This window comes from Elephantulus edwardii, unplaced genomic scaffold (assembly GCF_000299155.1).
Source record: "Elephantulus edwardii isolate Elephantulus edwardi_28Jun2011 unplaced genomic scaffold, EleEdw1.0 scaffold00003, whole genome shotgun sequence".
NCBI classification, from domain to species: Eukaryota; Metazoa; Chordata; class Mammalia; order Macroscelidea; family Macroscelididae; genus Elephantulus; species Elephantulus edwardii.
Genome location: NW_006399753.1, coordinates 38,959,347 through 38,977,386, shown reverse-complemented (window position 1 = coordinate 38,977,386; position 18,040 = coordinate 38,959,347). Strand labels below are relative to the sequence as shown.

At 37.5% G+C, this 18,040-nt stretch overlaps 1 protein-coding gene across 1 annotated transcript in view; it reads left to right on the top strand.

Moving 5' to 3' along the window:
• The window catches only part of NALCN (sodium leak channel, non-selective), a 600,265-nt gene that overhangs the window by 456,686 nt on the left and 125,539 nt on the right, over window positions 1-18,040 (top strand). The window contains exon 18 of the mRNA XM_006879390.1: window positions 13,963-14,036. Coding sequence (XP_006879452.1) covers window positions 13,963-14,036 — 74 coding nt within the window. The remainder of the gene's footprint in view (window positions 1-13,962; window positions 14,037-18,040) is intronic.

The following is an 18,040-nucleotide window of genomic DNA, read 5'->3' as shown; positions in this document are numbered from 1 at the left end:
TTTAATGGAACAAAGGGCAAATTTCCCCAGAAATAATTGTCTGTTGTCATTGGGAGCTGTTGAGTTGAGTATGACTTGCAGTGACTCAGTGAACAGCAGATCAGAACCCTGGCCTATGCTTTGCTGTTCTCATAATCTCTGGCACACTCAAGCCTATTGCTACTAGTCACTGTGTCAATCCACCTAGTTGAGTGTCTTCTTCTCTTTCACTGTCCCTCCACCTTTCCAAGTATGAGGATGCCTTTCAGTTGTAGTTTTAGAGAACATTACTGAATATCTCATGGACTGCCAAAAGAACAAAGAGATATGTCTAGGAGAAGATGGAGCTGAAGTGTTCCTTGGAGGCAAGGATAGTGAAGCTTTGTCTTTCACTTTGTATATGTAGCTAAGTGAGAATACTCCTTGGAAAGGGACATCAGGCTTGGAAAGGCGGATGGTCAGTGAAGAAGAGGAAGACCCACAATTAGATGGATTGACATGGTGACTTCAGCAATGGGTTCAAGTGTGTTGGAGATGAGGAGGATGGCACAGGAAAGAGCAAGGTTCATAACTGTTCATAGGGTCACTATGAGTTGTATTCAACTTTGGGGCACTTAACAACAGCAAACAACATGCCCAGAGTTTGTGAGATGAAGCTTTGTCATCTGTGTCCTCAAGGAGCACTCTAGCCGCACCTTCTTCAAGAAATACCTTTTTTTTTTCTTTTGACAGTCCATGAGATTTTCAGCACTCTTCTCCAACACCACAGTGCAAACACCTCAAATCTTATTCTGTCATACTTAGTCATTGTCAAGTTCTCAGATATATAGCAAGTGACTAAAAAGACCATGAACTGAATCAGGTATACCATAGATCTGAAACTGACATCATTGTTCCTCAATATTTTGGAGGGGCCTTGGACTAGACTTTACCAGTGCAATATGTCTCCTGGTTTTGTGACTGCTGATATCAAGAGTATTGATTGTGGATCCAAGTAGGATAAAGTCATTGATAGTTTCAGTCTTTTCTCCATCTATCATGATGTTGCCTATTGGTCCAGTGGTGAGGATCTTTATTTTCTTGATATTGAGATGCGGTGTTAAACCTTCTGCAACAAATGCTTCAAGTCTTCCTCATGTTCATCAAGCAAGGTTGTGTTATCTGCATAATGAAGATTATTGATGAGTATTCCTCCAATCCTGATATCACATTCTTCTTCAGTGAATCCAACTTCTCTAATAATTTAATCATAATACAGATTAAATAGGCATGGAGAAAAGATACAACCCTAATGCACAACCATTTCTAATGTTAAACCATATTGTGTTCCTGATGTGAAAACTAGAAACTTCCTAGAATTGAAAAATAATTAACACTATCTAGATAAAATTTTCATTTAGCTAAAGACAATTTTAGAGGAAAATCTAGAGTACTGAGTACATAATTATTTCTTTAAAGCTGAAAATTAGTGTTCTGAGTAACATATTGATGAACTTAAAAAAATACATGCCAAGAAATCCACTAAGAGAAATAACTAACTAATAAAAGCAAATAGCAGTTAAATGAAGTCATAAATAAGATCAAGAAATCAAAATTTGGTTAAGGAAAAGACTTATGAAATTGATAAATCTGCATCATAATTTAACAGTAAAAATTTAAGGAACCATCTGGAAAAATGACAGAGGCAATAACAATCTTTGAATCTTTTTAAAATTACTACATGAAAACAATAATTAGCTAGCAAAATCAATAATCCATACACAAAGGGTCAGCCAAATAAGGCACCCAACCAACAGTAATATCTTCAAACCCCACCGACATAAAATTAAACTGTCTCATAGCAGACCCAGTGAAAAAGAAAACAAAATAAGCAATGAATGCCTTGTTATACCTGAAAATAAGGAAATTCACCAGAGTCTACCAAGGGTATGTCAAAAGAACCTGTAAACTGTCTTGAAATACTAATTGATACTAACCATAAATGTAAAGGATAGAAACTCATCAAATACAATTAAATACTTCAGTTCACAGTGACATTTTTTTAAATAGTAATTGGCCACCTTAAGGATATTTTAAAACATTACTTGTTGCTGGTTTTAGGTGCTGCTGAATCATAATGACCCATAGTGACCCTATGAGCCCTGTTCCTATCCTGTACCATCCTCACAATCTCTGACATACTTGAGTTCATTGATTTAGTCACTGTGTCAATCCATCTGGTTGAGAGTCTTCTTTTCTTTCACTAACTCTCTACCTTTCCAAGCATGATGACCCTCTCCAAGGAATAATCTCTCCTAGAAACATGCCCAAAATATGAGATGAAGCTTTATCACATTGCCTTTAAGGAGCACTATGGCTACCCCTTCTCTAAGACATATCTGTTTGTTCTTTTGACAGTCCATGGGATATTTAGTTCTCTTCTACCATGCCATAACTCAAGGGCATAGATGATCTTTCTGTCATATTTATTCATTGCTCAGTGCTTAGATGCATAGCAAGTGATTGAAGAGACCATGACCTGAATCAGGTATATCTATATTAGTACTCAAATTGACATCATTGCTTCATAATAATTCAGATGAACTCCTGACTGTAGACTTTCCCAATGCAAAATATCCCCTGATCTCTTGCCTGCTGACACCAAAGATGATTGTGGATAAAAGTAAGATGAAATAGTTGACAGTTTCAATCTTTTCTCCATCTATCAAGATGTTGTCTATCAGTCCAAGATAAAGAAATTTTGTTTCCTTGACATTGAGAGATGTAAGCCATACTGAAGACTGTATTTCTTTGATCTTCAAGTCCTTCTCACTTTCAGCAAGGAAGGTTGTACCAGCTGTATAAGATAGTTTATTTTTTGTTGTATTTTTTAAAATTTTATACTGATTTATTTACTAAGTTTGAATACATTGTTTTTCACAAAAGATCCTTCCCATTTCCTTCACCCCCCATCGAATTGTGTAACGCTATGATTAGCAAACACCACCCTCCATCCTCACCCCTCTGCTTCTACCTCCCTCCCTCCTTGGATCCTCATACTCAATCTCCAATAATGGTTTTATACAGTCTTTGTCCTTATGGGACTGAGTTAGTTCACTCAGTGTAATGCTCTCCAGCCCCTCCCCAGTTAAGTAGTAATCTACAAAATCATTGTTCTTGTGTGCTGTGTAGTATTCCATCATGTGAATGTACCATAATTTCTCAATCCATTTGATTGAGGTTGGACATCTGGGCTGTTTCCATGTTCTTGCAAAGGTGAATAATGCTGCTATAAGCACTGGTGTGCAAGTCTCTGTTTGAGCCTCAGTTCTGCTTTTCTTGGGGTATATTCTGAGAAGTGGAATAGCTGAGTCATATAGAATTTCTATTTTCATTTTTTTGAGGAAGGGCCAAACTGCCTTCTAGAGTGGTTGTACCATTTTACATTCCCATCAACAATGTATAAGAGTTCCTATCTCACTACATTCTTCCCAACATTTATTTCTTGCTGTCCTGTTAACCTTTGCCACTCTTACTGGAGTGAGACGGTATCTCATTGTGGTTTTGATTTGCATCTCTCTTGTTGACAGTGATTTTGAGAATTTCTTCATGGGTCTGTAGGCCATTTGAATATCTTCCTCTGTGAAAATTTTCCCCATGTCTTTTGCCTACTTTGTAATTGGATTATCAGTCTTTTTCTTGTGGAGGCCCAGGAGTATTCTGTCAACTTTCATTATGAGACCCTTATCTGAGATGGTATCACCAAATGTTTGTTCTCATTGGTAAGTTTTCTTTTCACCCTGTTGGGAAAAGTTTTTGATGCTCGCAAGGATTTAATCTTTAGAAGGTCTCATTTATCAATTTTATCCTCTTCAGATTGTGTATTTCTGGCTGTATTTGGCAGTCTCTTTTTACCATAGATTAGGCCTTCTAAGCTTGATCCCAGTTTGTCTTTTATGAACTTTTTAGTTTTAGGCTTACTCCCCAGTCTCTGATTCACTTTGAGTTAATTTTTTTTATGTGGTGTGAGAAGTGGATCCTGTTCCAGCTTTCTGCAGGGAGCAGTCCAGTTTTGCCAGCAACATTTATTCACCCACCACCTCATTTTCATTGTTTCCAACATTTGCATTTCAGTCACCAATTATCATTAACATATTTTGATTGCATACATGGTGAATTTTCAACTACAAAATTTGATAAAAATCTTCAATTTCCCTATCTTTGGATTTAGTTGTTGCTGCATATATTTGAATATAATAGTCATATTACCAGACCTTTATTGTATGCACATGGGTAATATCTTATCACTCACAACACTGTACTTCATGATAGAAATTGAAATTATCTTTTTTAACTATGAATGCAGCACCATTTTTCTTTTTTTTCATTCTCAACATAGTATAACATGTGATTGTCTGATTCAAAATGGCCCAAACCAGTCCATTTCTTCTCATTTATACCTAGAATGCCAGTACTCACTCATTCTATTTCATGTTTCATTAATTCTAATTTTCTAACATTCATACATTCCATGTTAGAAGAATTAAAGGCTGTTTACAGCTGTTTCTCCTCATTTTGTTTGATTTCCAATCTGGGCACTACCTCTAATACTTGAAAAGTGCTACAGGCAATATGTTAAATGATCTAGGAAGCATCAATAGCAGATGAAGGGAATTTGTTATTAAAAAGAATTGACTGACACTGAAAAGTTCAGGATGTAACATATGATCAAGAGCCAATGGTAAGGAAGGAGGAAGTTGAAGCTACACTGAAGGTAATTGATGGGATACCAATTAATATGTTTGAACAAACAGATACAGCCCTGGATGTGTTCATCAGCCAATGCTAGAACATATGGATGATAGCTACCTGGCCAACTGACTGGAAGAGATCCATATCTGTTCCCATTCTCAAGAAAGGTATAGCAGAATGTGGAAATTATCAAACTGTAATTAATATCATGTTCAATCAAAATATTATTGAAAATAATGAAAAATAGCTAGAACAGTACATAAACAAAAACAACTGCCAGAAATTCAAGCTGGATTTATAAGGGGCTATGGTACCAGGAATATCATTGCTGATGTCAGATGTATCCTAGCTTAAAGCAAAGAATTCCAGAAGAAGGTATATTTGTGCTTTATTGCCTTTGTAAATGTGTTTGACTGTGTGGAACAAGTTATGGATAACACTGAGAAGAATAGTCATCCTAGAACACTTAATTGTGCTCATGTGAAACCTATACGTAGACCGGGAGACTGTTGTGTGAACAGAACAAGGGACCACAAGATGGTTTAAAATTAAGATAGGAGTGCATCATGCTGTAGTATCTCTCCATACCTACTCAACCTGTACATTGAGCAGATCATTTGAGAATCTGGACTATATGAAGAGGAATGTAGCATCAATATTGGAGGAAGACTCATTAATAACCTGCATTATGCAGATGATACAACCTTGTTTGCTGAAAGTGAAGAGGACTTGAAGTACTTGTTACAGAAAATCTAAGTATATAGCCTCCAATATGGATTGCATCTCAATCTCAAGAAAATAACATTTCTCAACCCTGAATGGATAGGCATCATCATAATATGGAGAAAAGATTGAAACTAAAATTTCATTTTACTTGGATCCATAATCAACACCCTCGATGCCAGCAGATAGGTAATCAGGAGGCATATTGCTCTAGGAAAGTCTTCAGTCAGGAACCTGTCCAAATCACTGAGGATCAATGATATAATTTTGAGGACTAAGGTGCATCTGATTCAGACTATGATCTTTCTGATCCCTTGCTACATGCATCTGAGAGCTGGAAAATTACAAAGGAGGACAGAAGAAGAATGGATGCCTTTGAGCTGTGGTATTGGAAAAAGAGTAATGAATTGCCCTTGAGCTGCCTAAGAACAAGCAGATGTATCTTGGTGAAGGTATGTCCAGAGTATTCTGTGGAGGAAAGGAAGGCTAAGCTTTATTTTGCATACTTTGGGCATGTTGCTAGGAGACGCTATTCCTTGGAGAAGGGTATTATTCTTGGAAAAGTGAAGGATGGTGAAGAACAGGAAGACCATCGATCAGGAGGATTGACACAGTGACTGCAGCAGTGGACTCACATGTGTCAGAGATTGTAAGGTTGGCACAGAATATGACAGGTTTCACATCTGTTATTTAGAGGGTCACTGTGGGTTATATTTAACTCAACGACACCTAACAACAGCAACAACATAACAGAACTAGATAACTTAGACCGTCAGGTAGCTTTCAAATTTCTTGACCCGGATGAATGAATGCTTCCAGCATTGTGTCCATTTGTTGAAATATTTCAGTTGATAATCTGTCAACTTCTAGAGCCTTCCTTTTGGGCTGTGCTGTTGGTGCACCTTCGACTTCTTCCTTCAATAACATGAATGTTTCATGAAAGGCTACTATCTGAAATGATCGAATTACCACAAGTTCTTTTTGGTACAGTGATTCTACGTTTTCTATCTTTGATTGATGCTTTCTACATCATTCAATAGTTTGCATATAAAATATTTCAATATTGTAACCTCAGCCTTAAATTTTTCCGTAGTTATTTCAACTTGAACAATGTCACTGTATGCTTACCTTTTGATTTTAAACTCCATATATTTGCATATATCATTAGAATAGCTAATATTCTTTGTCTAGTCAAACTGCCCTTTAAAATATTTTTCAGCTATTTATCATGATTCTTTCACTTTACCTACTCTACTCTCAAAAGCAAGATTCAGGGTCTTTTGACATCCATTTTGGTCTTTTCTTTTATTCTTGACTTTTTTTTTAATGACCTTTTGATTTTTCACATATGACATTCTTGATGTCATCCTACAATTATCCTGATCTTTGGTCATTAAATTTCACTATGCCAAATCTATTCTTGGGATGGGTTCTAATTTAAGGATGATTATTTATAAGAAATTAATTCTTAATATTGCAAAAAAGGAAGAGATCTTTTTCTTCAAGAAATGCTGTTGTGAACTGGATTTCTATATACCAAAAATTAAGTTGGATCTCTTCTCACACTGTATCAAAAAATGAACTAAAAATGGACTAATTTCCTAAATATAAGAGGCAAAAAACAGAGAAGTGCTTATTAAAAAGTATAAATCTTTATGCTCTGTGTTTGGCAATGGGTTCTTGGAAGTGACACCAAAGCTATAAGCAACAAAAGAAAATCAATTGGACCACATTAAACTTTAAAAATTTTATGTAAAAAAAAACCTAAAAAGAAAAAATATTGGTCTACAGAATGGGGGAAGAAAAAGTTTTCAGATCATATATGTGACAAAGATATGAAATCCAACATATGCAAAGAACTCCTACAACAACAACAACAAAAATCTAGTTAAAAGAGAAACAACTTCAATAAATACTTCTTAAAGAAGAAACAACTTATAGCTGACACTCTAGAAAGTTTACATTGGCTGTGAATAACACAAGAAAAGATTGCCCATCTTCTTCAGAGGAGTAGCTGGAGGATTTGGATGGTCTATGTTTGAGGCAGCACCACAAATCCTTACTCAATATGCCACCAGAACCTATCAAACCTGAGATGAGATCACACTTCAAACCACTAAAGTAAGCTACTACTTTTAAAAAAAAGCAAGAAAAAATAGCACATTTTGAAGAGGATATAGAGAAATTATTGTTGTTGTTATGTGCCATTGAGTTGCCTATGACTCATAACGACCCTATATACAACAGCTATAAACCCTGCTCTATCCCTTGCCAATCTTACTGTCTGCAACATACGAATCCCCATTACCCCAGTGACTAAATCAATCCATCTCATCGAGGATCTTCCTTTCCTGCACTGTCCCTCCACCCTCCCAAGCGTGATTTCCCACTCCAAGGACTGATTCCGCCTTGCAATATGTCCAAAGTATGGCAAATGGAGCTTTAGAATCCTTGCCTCCAAGGAGCAGCCTGCTTTCACCCTCTCAAGGATAAACTTGTTTGTTCTCCTAGCAGTCCATGGTTTATTCAACACTCTTCTTCAGCACCACAGGTCAAAAGCATTAACATCTCTATCATCCTTAGTCATCGTCTAGCTTTCTGAAGCATAGTAAGTAATTGCAAAGACCATGGTCTGGATCAGGCGCACCTTAGTCTCCAGACTGACTTCGTTGCTTTTCAATACTTTGGAGAAGTCTCTGACAGCAGACTGCCCCAATGCAATTCATCTTTTAATTTCCTGGCTGCTGGTACCAAGAGTGCTGACTATAGAGCCAAGCAAACTGAAGCTGTCAACAATCCCAATCTCTTTACCATTCATCATGATGCTGCCAATTGGCCCAGTGGTGAGAATCTTTGTTTTCTTGATGTTGAACTTCAATCCATATTGAAGGCTGCAGTTCTTGACTCTCTGCAGAAAGCGCTTCAGGTCCTCCTTAGTTTCAGCAAGCAGGGTTGTGTCATCTGCATAATACAGATTGTTGATGAGTCTACCTCCAATCCTGATGCCACACTTCTCATCATAGAGCTCAGCCTCCCTGATAATCTGTTCTGCATATTGATTGAAAAGATATGGAGATAGGACACATCCTTGATACACACCCTTGCTCTTTTCTGAGGACTATCTCCTGGTGCAACTATAGGTTTCCCATAAGCACAATCAAGTATTCTGGGATTCCCATCCTTCTCAGAGTTAGAGAAGAATTGTTTGTTGTGATTCACACAGTCAAATGCCTTTGCATAGTCAAAAAACACAGATAGGCATCCCTTTGGTACTTCCTCCTTTCAGCCAAGATCAATCTAACTTTAGCAATAATATCCCTAGTGCCACAGCCTCTTCTAAATCCAGCTTTCACTTTAGGCAGTTCTCTGTTGATGTGCTGTTCTAGTCGTTTTTGGATAATCTTCAGCAGAATCTTGCTTGCATGTGATATCAATGAGACTGTCCGAAAATTTGCACATTCTGTCGGATCACCTTTCTCTGGAATGGGAACAAATATAGATCTCTCCCAATCAGTTAAAACGATCAAAAATTATTGTTGCTGTTGTAGATTTCCTCCTGATGGGTGTTTGGCTGTTGCTGTTGTCTAAGGCTTGTCATTGATACCAGTCCCAGACACATCATGGCCCTGGTCAATCAAGCACTTCCTCCAGGTCCCTCATTGCAGGAAGTAATGTGAGCTGAGTTTTCATGCAATTTCTACAGACACATATGTTTTCTTCTGATTGTATTGATCTTTCTGTCTGTGAGATATTCTGTGGTTATTCCGGGTGCTAATCAAAGATTTTCCTCCATTGTAATGATGAGGATGATTGTGGCAATGATTTTTATCTGCCTGTACTAAAATGTCAATCTCGTATGAAGACTAGCAAAACTTCAGATAGATTCACCACTTCCAGATGAAGACTGCCAATGCTAAGTCCTCCAGAGATGCAGAAACACTTAGAATGAGTCACTCAAAATGAAGACTGTGAGAGCCAGCACCTGACTAAGATCTTGTCTTAAAACTGATGCTGTTGGGCCTTTTAAAATCCCTGTGATTATAATTATAAATATAAATAAACTTTCATTTTTAAAAAATGTTGTTGTTGTTGTTAGATGTCATTGAGTCAAGTACAATTCATATCCTGAGTCTTGTCCTAACCTGTGCCATCCTCCTCATCTCTGGTAACCCTTGAGTCAATTGCTGTAGTAATGGTGTTGATATATCTCATTGAAGGTCTTCCTCTCTTTCACTGACCCTTCACCTTTCTGAGAAATAGGCTCTTCTAGAAATATATCCAAAATATGAGAAGAAGTTTTGTCATGCTTGCCTCCAAAGAGCACTCTGGCTACCCTTTCTCCAAGGTAGACATTGCTAAGTGGGATTTTGTTGTTGTTGTTTTTCTTCCTCAAAAATTTAAACAATATTATGGAAATATGACCCATAATTCCATTCCAGATGTATATCCAATAGAATTGAAAGCAAGTACTCAAACTTTTAAAACAGTGCTCATAGTGATACTATTAACAATAACCAGAAGGTGTAAACTTCTCAAGCCTTTCATTATAAAAATAATTTATCTAATAAATAAAAGAAAATGAGAGGTGTATAATAACAATAACCAACCACACTGCTAACATTACAAAAATGTACCTACCCAGTCATTTTTCACCTTCTGATATCATGACCTTGTCAAATGGATCAAATGTGAGCCTGCCAAAGCCTCTAGATTTTATAAAACTAAGTCTATGCAAACTGACTTGAACTTGGAGGTTCTTGAATCCCATGTTAAAGTGTAAATTTCTTGGAAACATCTTTTAAATTTATGATTTAATAATATATAATCAATCTCTGGAGATTTTTTGAGCATTTTAAGATAATATACTTGTTCTTGATAATTTCTTTATATGGCATCTCAATATATTAGACTTATGCACAACATACAGTTAGATGGGGTAAAGCCCTTTTCAACTAATTTATGTACTTTTCAATGCAAACTGTATCAATAGATCACCTCTACTACAGCCTTCAATATAGATTGAAGTTCAACATCAAGAAAACAAATATTCTCACCACTGGGCCAATTGGCAGCATCATTATGGATGGTAGGAGATTGAGATTGTTAAGTTTTAGTTTACTTGGCTCCACATCAACACTCTTGGTACCAGCAGCTAGGAAATCAAGAGACAAATTGCATTGAGAAAGTCAGCTATCAGAGATCTTTCTAGAGTACTGAAGAGCAATGATGTCAGTCTGGAGACTAAAGTGTACCTGATCCAGGCCATAGTCTTTGTAATTACTTGCTATGTATCAGAAAGCTGAACAATGACTGATATCATGGCCTTGTCAAATGGATCAAATGTGAGCCTGCCAAAGCCTCTACTTCAATCTATTGTTATGTGCCATCAAGCTGAAACCAACTCATAGCTGACTCTTCAGTGTGTTTTCAAGAGATTAGATAGAAAATTGATGCCTTTGAGCTATGGTGCTGGAGAAGAGTATTGAATATACATACCATGGAATGCTAGGAGAACAAACAGGTTTATCCTGGAGAGGATGAAACCAGGCTGCTCTTTGGAGGCAAGGATTCTGAAGCTTTGTCTGACATACTTTGGACAAGCTACAAGGAGGGACTGGTCCTTGGAGAGGGACATCATGTTTGGGAGGGTGGAGGGCCAAGGCAAGAGAGGAAGACCCTCCATGAGATGAATCAATTCAGTAACTGGGGTAATAGGGGTAAGTGTGTCAGAGACAGTAAGGTTTACAGGCTAGAGAAGGGTTTAGGGCTCTTGTAAGTAGGGTCACTATGACTCACAAGGGACTCGACAGCACGTAACAACAACAGCATTCTTCTTTTTTAAATATTATGTATATAAGGTATTAACATTTAAAAGAAACTATTACTTTTTTCTTAGTTGATATTTTCAAAGTCAGGTCTAAAATTACCATGAAATAATTATCTTTCAGTTTTTAGGTAAATGTCAGTATCTTTTGTAGCCAGGAGAGGGCACTGCAGAGCAGTGTAACTGAATCTCTTGTCTCCAGCACTGTTGGAGAATGTTCTTTATTGCAAGAAATATGCAAAGCTTTAGTAAGGAATTTAGAACTTAATTTTATTCAAGAATGTAGAAAATGAAAATTCTATATGCCTTCAGTAATCTAAATGTTGTTCTCAAGTTGAAAAAAAAAAAACATTTTCCCAACTAAGCATATTATTTTCTGTTTCAGCTACTCAGATGCAGAAGCAGGTGAAATGTGGTTGAATTTAGACCACCATTTTTCACTGAGGAAAAATGACTACGGCGATGTGTTATGTCTAGTGTAATCTCTCATCCTTCATATTACCCTTTCAAGACGAAATATGGGTTATGCGGCCTGCTGTGCTCTCCACTAACTAGGTGTCTCTGTCACCAGGCTGTGTGAACACTTAGTGTCAGATCATAAACTGCCATGAAAGTTTCCTTTAGCTGAGTCTTCTGTGTAACAGTGACTCCAAGGAACACTTCTTAGAGCTTGCTTTATCCTCTCACGGTAAATCAATACCAAAAGCATCACCCTTTCAGAGGGGAAGGAAGAATATTAAGAACGTTTCTTAATACATTTTAAGTAACCTTTGTTCAGTACTCTGGAAAAAATACACTCTGAAAAATGACACCCACTCTTTCTTCCTTGGCATATGTAAATTAATCTTCCTAAGATTTCTCTGCAATCATGAAACTACTTCAATCTATTGTTATGTGCCATCAAGCTGAAACCAACTCATAGCTGACTCTTCAGTGTGTTTTCAAGAGATTATAAATCATGCAGGAGGAGATTGCCTATCTTCATCCCAAGAAGCGGTTGGTGGATTTGAACCTGGTGCCTTCAAGTTGAAAGTGCAACTCCTTACCATGTTGGGACCTTTCCTCAGTGGATGAAATTGACAATATGTTCAACGAGCTTGACTTTTGTTAGATATCTGTAATGATATATGAAAATTATTATCATCAAGGAATTCAGTTTTGGCCTAGTGGCAAGAAGCTGTGCTGCAATCCCAAAGGTGCATGGTTTGAGGTCACCAGCTACTCTGCTGGAGAAGGATGGGCAATCTTCTCCAGTGTGATTAACTGCTTCTGAAAAATAACTGGAGGGTCTGCTGTGGGTTGGTTCCTACTCAACGGTACACAACAACAATACAACAGGCATTCAGTTAGAGTTGAAAAGTCTGATGAATTGTTATTCTTTCTCAGCTGGGGTCATATGAGTGTATTTGGCCACATTACAGCATTTTGTATATAGTTTTGTTTAAGATGGGAGCTCTGTGACTTTGCATCTTAAGCTGTCTAACTTGTTTTAAAAGTGGAATTGTCCTCTCTTGCTTTCTTCTCTCCTCTCCCATCATTTGAATTGCAAGATACCTAACAATACTTTCTCCACTCCATGCTTGAAGATCCACATTGTCCCCTGTTTAAATAGATACTTTACACTTCATTAACTCATCCTATGCAGTATTTTCAACTTCAATCTTCATCCAAGCTTCCTCTTTTTCATATAGAAATGTAAATTATTCTTCAACATCAGCTTTCTTCAATTAAGTCTTCAACATCTATTCCAGACATGTTTTTCCTCTCCCGATCTTATAGTCCATCTCATCATTTTTTCACCCTCCACATCATCTAAACACTTTATACTCAATGAATTGTAACTTTTACTCATTATTTCATGTGCCCTAACTTTGCCTTCTTAACTGACCAAGCTATTTAATCCTAGAAAGCAAGACGAACTCTAGTTCTTGTGTGTATGTGTCTCCACAAGTCACTAACACCATGCCAGATCTTCAATAAATCAAATCTAGTCTACTGACAGAAATGAACTGGTCATACTTCAGGCATTACCTTTACTGTAATCTCAATGCCAGAGCTACGCTTTCTAGTTAGTTGTTGTTGTTGTTAGCAACCCTTCTGTGATTCTGCTCTCCTTGCATTTACTCTCTTTGTATGCCTGTCTCTGGTGGAACAGCAACATCAAGCAGAATAGGGCTCAGTTTGAGGGATTATGTCTTTTGCTTTATTACCAATCCTTCAGGATTGTTTTTCCTAATCATTTTCCCTGGAGAAATTTTTTTAATTGCCAACTAGAAAGACACTTGGAAAGCTCATTTCATTTGTCTAAATGCCTTTAAGCAAAATAACCCCTAAACCTATTATGCAGATTAGTATTGGATTACAGGCTAAGAAATTAAAGCTGATCATAATTTGGATCAGAGAACATTTTACAAATGACAACACTAAACAATGTTAACTCCAACAGTAGATTCTTTGGAAACTAAAAAGCCTATCCAGTGAGATTATTATTAGTGACAAATAGCCAATGTTTTACTCCTGTAGCCATGTCATGTAACCTGTAAATTTGTTTGCAGGCATGTCTAATGGAAAAATTATATAAACCTAAATGACAGAATCAATGGAATGATTACACTTTAGGGGAAATCATTCATATGTCATTTTATGCTCTGTCAGCAAACTATTCCATTGCATTCCCAAACTAAAGTCATTCTCTCATTTTACAGCTTCGCAAATCTGTTTTCAGCATCAGAGCAAGGAACCTTCTGGAAAAGGAGACGGCAGTCACTAAAATCTTAAGGTAACACCTATACAGGTTGCTATAAATTTTACACACACAAGCGATATTATATTAAGTAAAAGAAAAAGATTTTCATTAAAGTTAAACTAATTTTTGGTCATCAACATAAACTTTTTGTGCTAGAAAGTAAGGCTTAGGTAGATATGATATCACAAATAATATTTTCTGTTCTAATTATATTAGTTTAATAGGATATTTTAAATTATAAGTATAAACATTTACATAAAAGTTAATAATTTACTGTATTTGCAACAATTTTTTCTTGTGATATCTAAAAAAAACACTATAGAAAAAAAGACTATCATAGAGTAAGTTCTTTAAAGTAATTATGAAATATTTTAAGAAATGTATTGAAAATAAAAAACATGCCCACCTTAGAATGCTTGTGTATGTGTGTAAGGTTTAATGCTCCTTTTTAAAATCTGACTTAAAATGCCTTTTCAGTGAGGAAAATTAAACTATCCTATTATTTATTGAAACATATTGCACAGATATATGTACATGATACAGCTGGATATTGATAACTAAAGATAAGATGGCTTAATGAATAAATGGGGCAAATTTACACAAGAAACCATCTCCTAATGTATGGTAATGGAAGGAGTTGCTCTTCTATTTCATTACTAGAAATAGTTACTGAGTATTTTCTCTACAATGTAGTATTACTCTAACTGACATAACTAACAAGGAAATAAGACTTAAGTATACATGACTGGAGATACTATTTCTTCTTTGAATAATATTTGAAATGTGCTCAGAAAACCCTAACTAATCAAGACATATTCAATGTACTCTTTATATTGGTTGATGTTCCATGCAGAGTTGAGTGTATGCTTGAGTCGCTTTTATAAGATGAGAGAATAGAAATTTCAGGGATTTGGATATTATCACTGCAAAATCAAAGAATTCTATTGAACTAGAGAAAGACTCAAATTCATAGCCTGTGTCTCAGCTTAAGTTTGCTTCTGATTGGTGATTCAATCTTGCATTAACATCAGATAATGCTGTGTGGCTGGCCTTGAACAGCAAGTGAATCATTATGCAAACTGTAACTGGCCTGGACAGGCTCTTGGCAGGGTAAACTCCTGGAGTAACTGTCAATTCCCAGAGATTTTTAAAACTGAAAAGATTGCTAGCTGGTCAAGCCCTGTAGAAGTGCAGATCCATTTATAAACTTAAACAAATGAAAATTACTTTGGTCAAGTTGATTGCAGATACATAGGACTGCCTCCTAGGCCTTCCAGGACAGTGCTGTAGTAGTCCATAGGGAGTTACAGTGCTAACTAAGCTGGTACTTCCCTGCTGGTTCAATTCTACCCCTGGCTGCACAGGGGAAAGATGTGAAATCCTCTCCCATGTGATTTACAGAGTTCAAAAACACACTAGAAAGTCAGCTATGAGTTGATTCTGACTCCACAGCAATGAGCACAAGTAAGTGAATCTTTACAAAAGCAAACCCCCACTTCCTCCTCCTTCTGAGCGGCTCATGGGTTCAAAGTATAGTCTGTTAGCAGTCAAGTTCTTGACCATTGCACACTGGCCCTCCTTGATCAGTTTAGACTAAACTGAACCTAGTGCTCTTGAGCTGATTACGATTCAACTCTCCAGTGGGTTTCTGAATTTATGAATCAAATTGGAGAATCAAATTGTGAATCAAATGGTTGTTGTTGTTAGGTGCCATCAAGTTGTAGATGACTCGTAGCGACCCTGTGAATGAAAGGCCTACGCACCGTTCATAGAGTTTCCAGAAGCAAGCCATTTCGGAAGTGGATGCTGCTCCTATTTCCAGGCTTGTTTTAGTCGGGAAGCTCCAGCCAACACTGTCCATGATGCGTACCCATTACCACGATTGGCACATTACTGTCACAGTGTTCAGCATCACAGCAACCATGAGTTACCTCTGTACAGCAATGCACAGACCAGTGTTATACCACCTAGAAGAATGTTTGACAGGAAGACAATTTGAACCAGGCCTGAGGGCCGCACATTCCAGTCATCCGACTTTGGCTTGGTAGCATAACGTTCTGTCCACTAGGCCAACGTAGCTCTCTCTCTATTGTCATTGTAATTGTTGTTAGGTGCCATCGAGTTGTAGACGATTCATAGTGACCCTGTGAACAAAAAGCCTGAGCATTGTTCATAGAGTTTCGGAGGCAAGCCATTTCGGAAGTGGATGCCGCTCCTGATTCCAGGATTCAAATGGTAGGAAGTGGAAATCACAGGAGTGGCTGGTAGATGCAAACCAATGACCAAGTAACAAACAGGAAAAAGAGCTTTGACTCAAACCAGAAGTTTCTCCTAAGGAGATTGTAGTATTCCGGGTCTGCTTTCACGCTGTGAAGGAACAGTTTTTAAAAATCTAGATGCATGCCAAGAGGAGAGGCCTTTGTCGAAGCTGTAGGCTGAATTCCTTGCCATTTACTGTTTATTTCACATCAGCAATCCAGTATGAACCAGAAAAACTCTGAGCAACTCACTACCTCCTTCCCCCATCAAGTTGCTCTCATGAATGGTCTTCACTTGGGCTGACCTTTGAAATACTCACAGATCATCTCAGCAACCAACTCATTGCCTTCGAGTCAGAACCAACCCTTAGCTGAAAGACACCTCTGTGGATTTTCCAAAGCCATAAATCATATGGTAGAAGACCACCCACATATCTTTTGTCCAGTAGCTGGCGGATTCAAACCACCCACCTTTGGTTTGGCAGTGAAACTTCCTACTGACTACGCCATCAGAGTTCCCACAGGATTTTGAAATTGTCTGGTGTGTGTTGAAACATGATTTTGTAGGTTTCAACCAGTCAGAGTTGGGTTTTGGGTTTTTTTCCCCTTGTAAATTCCTAGATTTCTGTAAACGCCATGGAGAATTCCTCTGATGGAGCAATTGGAACATACTTCCCATGTAGATATTTTCTGTTCCTTAAATAAAACTCTTTACTTTCATTTTAACTTAGATCCTGATTGGCAGTTGCCCCACCAGCCCCAAGCTTGATCACTTCCTGAGAAACTTGATAACATCTAAGCTGGTCATATCAAAGACCAGACCAGACAATGGATCTTGATAAGGGTCTGAGCTTGGAAAAAACCTAGTTTAAATAACATGTCAAATTCTGAAAGAAATACCATCTTAGTCCTCCCCAGGACTCCTATAAAAAGGAAACTCCCCAAACTGCCTGTGCACCATTTTTGATCCTGTCTGCATGCCATGCTGCTGGGTCATTTGGCATCCCTCTCAGACTGGGTCTGTTCGTTTCTTGGGAGCAGTTCATTTCTTTATTTCTCTCCCTTGCACTCTCACACTCTTTTTTAAACCTAACAGAAACAATACTACTTTTTTACCTCTCTAGTTGTCTAGCTAGGAGAAAATATGCCCAAGACCTTTTAGGGGACAGACAGGCATGGAGAGAACCCTGGTGATGCAGCAGTTAAAGCAATCATCTGTGGACAGAAAGGTTGGTGGTTATAACTCATCAGCAGCTCAGCAGGACAAAGATCAAGTGGACTTCTGTAAAGATTTACAAGCGTGGAAATTCCAAGGAGGGTAGTTCTCCTTTGTCCTGCAGCACCCCTAAGGGTCAGAATCAACTCAAGGCCACTAGATAAACAGTCCTGGATTCCTCCATTTCCATGGGAATGCGCTGTTTCCTAAAATTGATCTACTAGTTACCCTTTCCCAACTTCCTTTTTATATTTACCTTTCTGTTATTTATATAAGGTGGAACTGTCAGCTACCTAGAAAGTAACTGTGGTGTATATTATTAGTCTGTATGTAGAGCTCATATGGCTGCCAAAAGAAGTAACTATTCCAAAGTGACCTTCTCCGGAGACTCCACCAGGCGAGTAGCACCTGGTCCCTATCTAAGTGATAACTTTTTGGAAAAACTTCTTCCGAAAATTCACCATCCTTTTGTTAGGACTTAGAAATAACAAAGCTGATGCAGCGGGACGTGTTGACACATTATTTGAATTGGAAGGCTTCTTTGGATATTATGCTTCACGGAT